The 8,400-nt window shown below is 39.5% G+C and overlaps 1 protein-coding gene across 1 annotated transcript in view; it reads right to left on the bottom strand.

Moving 5' to 3' along the window:
• The window catches only part of PROC (protein C, inactivator of coagulation factors Va and VIIIa), a 25,261-nt gene extending 20,260 nt beyond the window's left edge, over positions 1-5,001 (bottom strand). Inside the window, exons 1-3 of the mRNA XM_044666651.1 lie at positions 4,956-5,001; positions 3,815-3,901; positions 944-1,104 (exon numbers count right to left, since the gene is read on the bottom strand). Coding sequence (XP_044522586.1) covers positions 944-1,104; positions 3,815-3,901; positions 4,956-5,001 — 294 coding nt within the window. The remainder of the gene's footprint in view (positions 1-943; positions 1,105-3,814; positions 3,902-4,955) is intronic.
• Positions 5,002-8,400: the final 3,399 nt, after the last annotated feature.

The raw sequence follows: 8,400 nt of genomic DNA, 5'->3' as shown, positions 1-8,400 counted from the left end.
AAAAAAAAAAAAAGTTCAGCAAGGAAAGTTCCTGCTCTCAAGAAGTTTATATTCTAGTAGATATTCAGATTGTACACAAATAAATATGCATAAAGTAATTTGAGGAAAAGAAGGGAATATACATTTCTTAAGCAACTTCTATGTACCAGGAGCTATGTAAATCACTTTGCAAACCCCCTTGCACGTTGTGGGGGTTAGGAGTTCAGACCCACTGTGACCTGGAAAATCTGGGTAAAATTATTTTCACAAACTTTAACTTTTTACTTATTTTAACTTTTAAAAAGTAATTGTATATATTTATGGTATTAAGGAAGAAAATATATTGATAACATGCAATACTATGCATATATGTTATGCATTTCTGAGTTTCTAAACTTTTTTCTGTCATCTGCTGGCCTATACCTGTTGTCTGTGGCTTCCTCAAAACTCCTCCAAAATTCCCATTTAATTTCTTATGCCAACCAATGACATAGTGAAACTGTGATAGGGCAAATCTGTGATGTGAAAGGGATGCCTGTGTTATCTCATTTGATCCTCACAACAACCCTGGGAAGTAGGTGCTATTATTATCATCCCTATTTTATAAATGAGAAAATTGAGGCATAAAGAGGTAAGGTAACTTGCCCAGTCACACAGCAAGTAAATATCTGAGGAGAGATTTGAACTCAGTTCTTCCTGATGCTAGGCCCAGCATTCTATCTACTACACCACTCAGCTGCCTGTAGAGAAGGAGAAGAGAAGGCGCATTAAGTAAGTAAGAAGTAAGAGCATTAACACTGAGAGTAATCAGGAAAGGACTTTCTGTAGGAAGTAAAGCCCATGCTGAGCTCAGAAAGCCATCCACCCCTTGTCATCTAACTTGACCCCAGTCTTCATTCCCAGCACCTCTTGCATTGACTATTTTGCTGGAATATTACAATGGCATATTTCAATCCCAACTTACTGTATCTTCCCGAGTTACAAAAATCTCCTGGACTTCTTCCAGGTCACACATCTCCTCGTTGCACTCCCGCTCCAGGTTGCCAGGTTTAATCTCTTCCAGGAACGAATTAGCTCGTTTCTGAATCCTCAGGATTTGGTTGGCATCTTTGCTGCTAGAGAACACTGAAGAAAGCAGGTGGGTGGGTGCAGTAGAAATAGCATGAGTGGAAGAAAAGGCGCTGTAAGCCAATATCTGAATCCTGGCAGGCATGGGAGCCAGGACCTTCACCTCTCTGCAGGGCTATACACACAAGGGTGGGTGGTGCTACCTGGCTAGGGATACCCAGGCACCAACAAAACTGTGAAGTCTACCGAAGTTCCTCTGCTCTCCCTCTGTACCCATTCCCAGCATCCTTTTTCAGATTCCTCTTCTCCTTCCTGGAAGATGCCCTGATCTAACCTTTTGGCAACCAGTCTCCTTTTTACTTCTTTCCTCTGTCCCCAAAGGACATTTGAAGACAGTGTCTGACTAGTCTCCTCACTCTCCCATTAAATTTCTCAATATGTACACTTCATTTTCCTAATTAGACAGTATTCACGGCCGGGATTACACTGGCTTCAACATTTGACATTCATAACCTTTATGCCCCATCTTCTCTGTATAGACTTGTGTGTTAAGTGTATTTAGGTTTCTGCCCTCAGAGTGCACACAGTCTAGAAGAGAGCTAAGACAGCAAAATAAACATCACTTAATAAGCACCCAGGAGAATTGTAAAACAGACTGCTATGGGACTCTGTGGGGAGAGGTCACTATCCTATCAAAAGAAGTTTAAAGCGAGTTTTAAAGGATAGCTAAAAATTCAACTGCAGAGAATAATACTTGACTGGAGTGTTAGATGGGTAGAATAAGATAAGATAAAGCTGGAAAAGCTGAGTAGCACCATATTAAGGACAGTCTTTAATGTGAAGCAAAAGAATTTGAATTTTATTTGCTAGGCAATAGGTGCCATTGTTGAGCTAGGGAATGGCATGATCAAACCTATGCAAAAAAGGGACCATTTTAGCAGCACTGTGATGGATAGTTTGGGGCAGGGAGGATGGAGGTAGAGTGACCTGTCATGATAAGGCCAGGAAAGTGGTAATGAAGACCTCTGTTAAGGAATCCTGCACAGCTTTGTATCCCTCACAATGCCTAGCACACAGTAGATGCTCAATAATCATCCACATAACAAGAGAGAAAGTGGGAAAAAAGAGGGATGTTAACCAACATTAGTATACATTTGGGACATTAGATAGGGAAAAGGAAAGCAGTGAATTTGATCTAATGTCACAAAGTAAATTAGTTGATGTGACAGCTAGGTGACACAGGGGATTGAGTGCTGGACCTGGAGTCAAGACATCTTCCTGAGTTCATATCTGGCCTCACACACAAGCTGGGTGATCTTGAGCAAGTCACTTAACCCTGTTTTCCTCAGTTTCCTCATCTGTAAAATGAGCTGGAGAAGGAAAAGGCAAACCACTCCAGGGTCTTTGCCAAGAAAACCTCAAATGGCATCACCAAGAGTTGAGGTAACTGAACAACATCAACAACCTAAGTGGATAAAGGCTGGATGGAGGCATGAGGAAAAATCAAAATTATAGCAGGCTCTTAATTACCTAACAAATCAACAAGATTTTATTGAGTACCTACTGCTCTCTCAGATCTGTTAGGTATTTTGGTAATACAATCCAGTGTAGTATGAAATATTTACCCTGAATTCAGGAAACTTGAAATCAAATTGGGGAGACAGAGGAAACTATAGCAAAGAACCTAAGGCAGTAGGTAATTAAATGCTCCATTTCTTATAAGGAATCATTGAGTGAGAAGGTACTTTAGAGACCAGCTGGTCCAGCCCCACCTCATCTTAAAAATAAAGAAACTAAGTCTCAAAGAACTAACCTCCAACTCTGACTCTATCTCAAATTGTGAATTAAAAAGGACCTAAGAATCCCTTGAGTCTAATTACCTAACTGAAGCATGAGGGCCTGTGTGACAGGACAGAATTCCATAGGTGTGTGATAATATTTTGTGATGCATCTTGGCTTCCTGGTCCAGTGTTCTTTCCACCATACTCTTTTTTATTTCTCCAGTCAGTTAACTTCACATTTGATGCCTTGTCATTTTTCAGTTGTGTCTGATTCTCTATAATCCCATTTGATATTTCCTCAACAAAGATACTAGAGTAGTTTGCCATTTCCTTTTCCAGTTCATTTTATAGATGAAGAAACTGCGGTAAACAGAGTTAAGTGACTTGCCCACAGTCACACAGCTAAATTGTGTCTGCAATCAAATTTAAACTCAGTCTTCCTGACTCTAGGTCCAGCATTCTATCTGCTGAGCCACTAGTTGCCCACTTCACATTTATCCATCATAAATCACTTATTAAGTACCTACTGTATAGCAGAGATACGTGCTGGAGACCCAAAGACAAAAAATAGCCTGTCCTTGGCCTCAAGGAGCTCAGAATCTATGACACACAGAAGACCTAAGAATTAGAACTATCCCAAAACTGGTAGCTAGAAGTGGATTGGTTGTCTCAGAAGGGAGAGGATGGGGACATCCCTGAAGGTCTTCAGGACAGGTTAGATGGCCACCTCTCAGGAATGGAGAGGGGATTCTTGTCCAGGTAAGGGCTGGACCAGAACACTGCTGAAGACACTTCCAACTCTAACCTTGGGAATTGCTTTAGAAGTATAAAGCACAATACATATGCAAAGGACTATAATTATTATTATTCATCATTATCATCCTTCTCATTATAGTATTTACTGTGTCACTGTTCCAGGGGATTTGAGTTACTACATAAGCGTATATCTGTAACTGTTTGAGGAATGGGAATCAGTCCCCTCTTACCTGAGATGCCATATCCACCAGGTGAATACCAGGAGGCCACAAAAACCAGAAAGCTTACAAATTGCCACATTTTGGAAAAACTGACACCTGGCAAAAAAAAAAGAATTACAAAAGTCCCCCAACTCTCCTTCCATTCCCAACTTTTTCACCTAGAAAAGCTGTCTAGACGCCAAGGTCATAGCCTGGGGGTACAAAACTTCAGTACTCTATTAGTTAATTAGTGGCAGAACTGTTCCTAATATATGGCATTGAGGTAATGGGCTTGGGCCAATTCTTTGAAGGTCCCTGGGGTAGAGGATGGGGAGAAATGATTCAGAGAGACCAATCACTGGAGCAACTAAATCAGGTCTTTTACTCTTGCTTTAACAGTCCTAAAAGTCATATATGCAAAATACTTAGGCCTGTCCCCTACTCACCCCAAGTGTAACCAAATTGATTTGGGTGAGACTGCCCCTTCCTTGTGCTGTGCACACCCCTCTAGTTTTATTTTCCTTTTTCCAACTTCTTTTTCCCCTTCAAAGCTAATTCATTTTAACCTGTTTTACCTGCTTAAAAATGGAAGGAATGCAAGGGGAAACTGCATAATGAGATTTGTACAGAGAGAATTTCATTTTTTAGGGAAGGACTTATTAAACTCGTTCCCCAACCTAGCCCTCTTCCACCACCAGTCATTCACCCACACAGGAATAGCTCTGCCCAGAAGACCATGCATGGGTCCTAATCTTAGGTTTCAATTTTCTTTGTGCCCTGGAGTTTCTTCTTTGTCTCCTCTACATGGGGAAAGAATTAAAATCCTAATGGAATTTGTGACAAAGCAGGACAAGTGACAGTTGGTTCCTCTGTACATCCATTATGGTAGAAATGCTAACTAACCACTTAATACAATTCATTTTCTAATCATGATTCCCTTCATTTCAAACGCTGGCTGGTTTCCTTGATTTAAGTGGGTTTCAGGCCCAGTCTATGAAGATCCCAAGAATATTGAAATTCCATCTCAAGCCCTACTTACTTCTATGTTGCTCTCTTATCCTCTGGCTCTTTCCCTTTCCCTCCCTCCCTTTTTCCCCCTCACATTTTCCTTTATATTTCTCATTCATATATCCTGCTTTAAAGGATCAGAAATCATTTGGGGGCAACTTACATATGTGGGCCGTGGAGGACTGACAGTGTTGTCTTCTTGTCGCCATGATAGCTCAGCTGCCTGGGTTAATCCATAACCTCAAATATTTGCTCACCACTGTTGCACTAAGATCTTACACAGATAAAGAAAAGGACATTGACGTTATTAAACCCATGCTAATTGGATTGGTCCTTCTAGTTAGAGACTATATTTAGTATTTATTTATTCATCTATCTATCTATCTATCTATCTATCTATCTATCTATCTGTCTGTCTGTCTGTCTGTCTGTCTGTCTGTCTAGTACCTACCAGTATAGTGTCTTGTATAGATTTATGAATTTTGTAAATATCTGTTGAATTGAACTGGAGAGACTTTGGTTCAAATTCTAGCTTTGCCACTTATTAGCATTATAATTCTAGACAAATTACTTAACCTCTCCTCAGCATCAGTTTTATCTCTAAAATGGGCATACCTGGCACTACTAGTCTCAGAAGGTTGGTGGAATAAAAGTACTTTGTAAACCTTGAAGGGAAATAGAAATGTTAGTTATCATAGAGGCAGCTACATGACCTAATAGATAAAGCTCTGCACCCAGAATCAGGAATTCAAATCCATCCTCAGACACTTAGTAAATCTTACCTAATCACTTACCCTCCAACTGCCTCAATTTCTTCCAGGCATGAGGAACAGATAGTGTAATTATATAAGTGCCTACTATGTACTAGGGAATGTGCTAGATGCTTTACAAATATTATCTCATTTAATGCTTTGTAAATCTTAAAGTACTACATAAATGTTAGTTTTTTTTAATAAATGTTAATTTTTATAACATTCTTCTCATCTTTTTCTAGCAATTAGCACAGTACCTGGCACATAATAGGTGTTTGATAAATTTTTACTGATTGATTGGGTTCAGGTAGAAACCATCCCAGAACAAGTCAGTATCCTACTGCTATTCCTTCATACTTAATCTGGTCTAGCCTGTGGCACAAATGAATAAGAATAACTGCATTTCACAACTGAATAAAATTATTAGGATGCAAATTTATCCTTTGTAAATTCTTGACAACACCTTTGATACAATCAGGCAGCAGGGATGAATTGCATTTCATTCTGTTACCATGTAATTTTGATCTCCTCAGTCAGGTATCCATACTTTGAAAGCTTTCTATTCCAGGTAATTTGGAGGTTCTGAGAATCTGGAGTTTGTCTTAAGTTTTTATGGATCAATGTTATATCCAGAATAATGGGAGCAATAGTTCTATGACAATGAATAGTCTGGTTTCTATATAATTGATTGGTTAAGTTCTCCAGTCTTCATCTTTTAAAATCTTTATGAAGCCTCTGACTACTGATCACCATCTCTTCCCAGACACTCTTTCCTCTAAGTTTTCATGATGTTATTCTTTCCTGGTTTCCTCCCTACCTGTGTTACTGCTTCTTTTCAGACTCTGTTAAGATCTTCATCCACATCATTCCCATTAACAACAGGTGTCCTCCAAGGCTCTGTCCTTAGCCTTCTTTCTCCCTCTATATTCTCTTACTTGGTAATCTCATGAGCAGTGGTTCCCAAACTTTTTTGGCCTACCACCCCCTTTCCAGAAAAAATATTACTTAGCGCCCCTGGAAATTAAATTTTTTTAATTTTAATGCAATTAATAGGAAAGATAAATGCACCTGTGGCCATCACCCCTCCTCTGGATCGCTGTAGCACCCATCAGGGGGTGGTAGCACCCACATTGTGAATCACTGCTCATGAGCTTCTAGGAGTTCAGTCATCATCTCAAAGCAGATGGTTCCCAGATCTGTATATTCAGCCCTCATCTCTTGCAAAGCTTTAGTCTTATATCACCGATGCCTTTTGGATATTTCAAATTGGATGCCCAATAGGCATTTAAATTCAATGTGTCCAAAATGGAACTTGATTTTTTCCTTTTAAAATACTTCTCCTCTTTTCAGTTTTCCTATCATTACTATCCTCCTACTCACTCAGGTTCACAACCACAGTGTCATCCTCAACCACTCCAACACTTCCCACACATTTAATCTATTGTTAAATCTTATTATTTCTACCTTCAAAACATTTCTGGTATATACATACGTACACTTCTCTCTACTCATACAGTCACCACCCTAGTTTAAGTAAGCATGCTTCACCTATCACTTAGACTTTTACAATAGCCTGCTCATTGCCCTTCTTGTCCCATCTGTCCCACTCTTCTCCGTCTTCCACTCAATTACCAAAGTGATTTTCCTAAAACACAGGCTTGACCTCATCACCATCCCATTCCCATACCCCACCCAACACAATAAACTCCCATAGCTAGGTGGGATCAAACATGAAGTCCCCTATTATTTAAAACCCATTACAAACTGGACTTTTCCTACATTTCCAGTTTTATTATGCTTTACTTCCCTCCATGTATTCTACAGTTCATCTATACCGGCCCACTTGCCATTCCTTACACATGATACTGCATTTCCCACCTTCATTCCTTTGGCACATCCTCTGTGCCTGGAATGTCCCCATCCCCGCTTCCATCTCTGAGCTTCTATAGCTCCCTTCATGACTCATCTCAAATCTCACTTTCTGCAAGAAACCTTTCTGGTCCTTCCCTCCCACCGATCTCCCTTTCTTCTATTACTAGTACCTTCCTTCTGCTACTAGTGACTTCCATTTTTAATTACCTTTCATTTATTCTGTGTTGTTATTCAGTCATGTCCGACTCTTTGTGACTCCATTTGAGGTTTTCTTGACAGAAAACCTGGAATGATTGTGTGGAGATTAAAATTAATATGCAAAATATTTAATATTATATTTCACATACCTAGTTTGTCTCTGAGGTTAGGTTTGAACTCAGAAAGAGGAATCTTTCTGATCCCAGATGCAGTGCTCTCTCCACTGCACCACCTAGCTGTACTTCTATTCTGTATATGCATCACAGTTATTAATATACTATCATCCTATTCTAGCTTCTTGAGGGCAAGGACAGTATTTTTGTCTTTCTTTGCATCTAGCACTGGCACTATCTAGCACTAGCACAACTGTCTGCCACATAGTAAGGCCTAAATATATATTTGTTGACTAATTGAGCTCACTGAACAACCCCAGGTCAGTATTTGCAGTATGTGGTATGATCTGTCAGTCCATGAAAATTAGAGAGCTTCTGATATATAATTTTAGCCACTAGATTATACTTTACTACTTATGATTATTGTTACTTCTTAAATGCTTTCTTTCAACAACTAAACTACTTCTGCATTTCTCTTTTACTCAGTTTATACAGAATTTGACTTGTTTCTCCCACTTCTTAGTCAGCCATGTATCTGTCCCCCCTCTGTAACCATAGAACACTAAAGAACACTGAACAGGCTATATTATTGCTCTTGTTATTATTGTTTCCTTACTGCCCACCAACTTGTTTCCAAAGGCTGCTAACTACTGCCTCCTCCATCTAGTGATAG

The sequence above is a fragment of the Gracilinanus agilis genome, chromosome 3 (assembly GCF_016433145.1).
Source record: "Gracilinanus agilis isolate LMUSP501 chromosome 3, AgileGrace, whole genome shotgun sequence".
NCBI lineage: Eukaryota > Metazoa > Chordata > Mammalia > Didelphimorphia > Didelphidae > Gracilinanus > Gracilinanus agilis.
The sequence above is the reverse complement of the archived record's forward strand: the minus strand, read 5'-3'. Positions and strand labels throughout refer to the sequence as shown.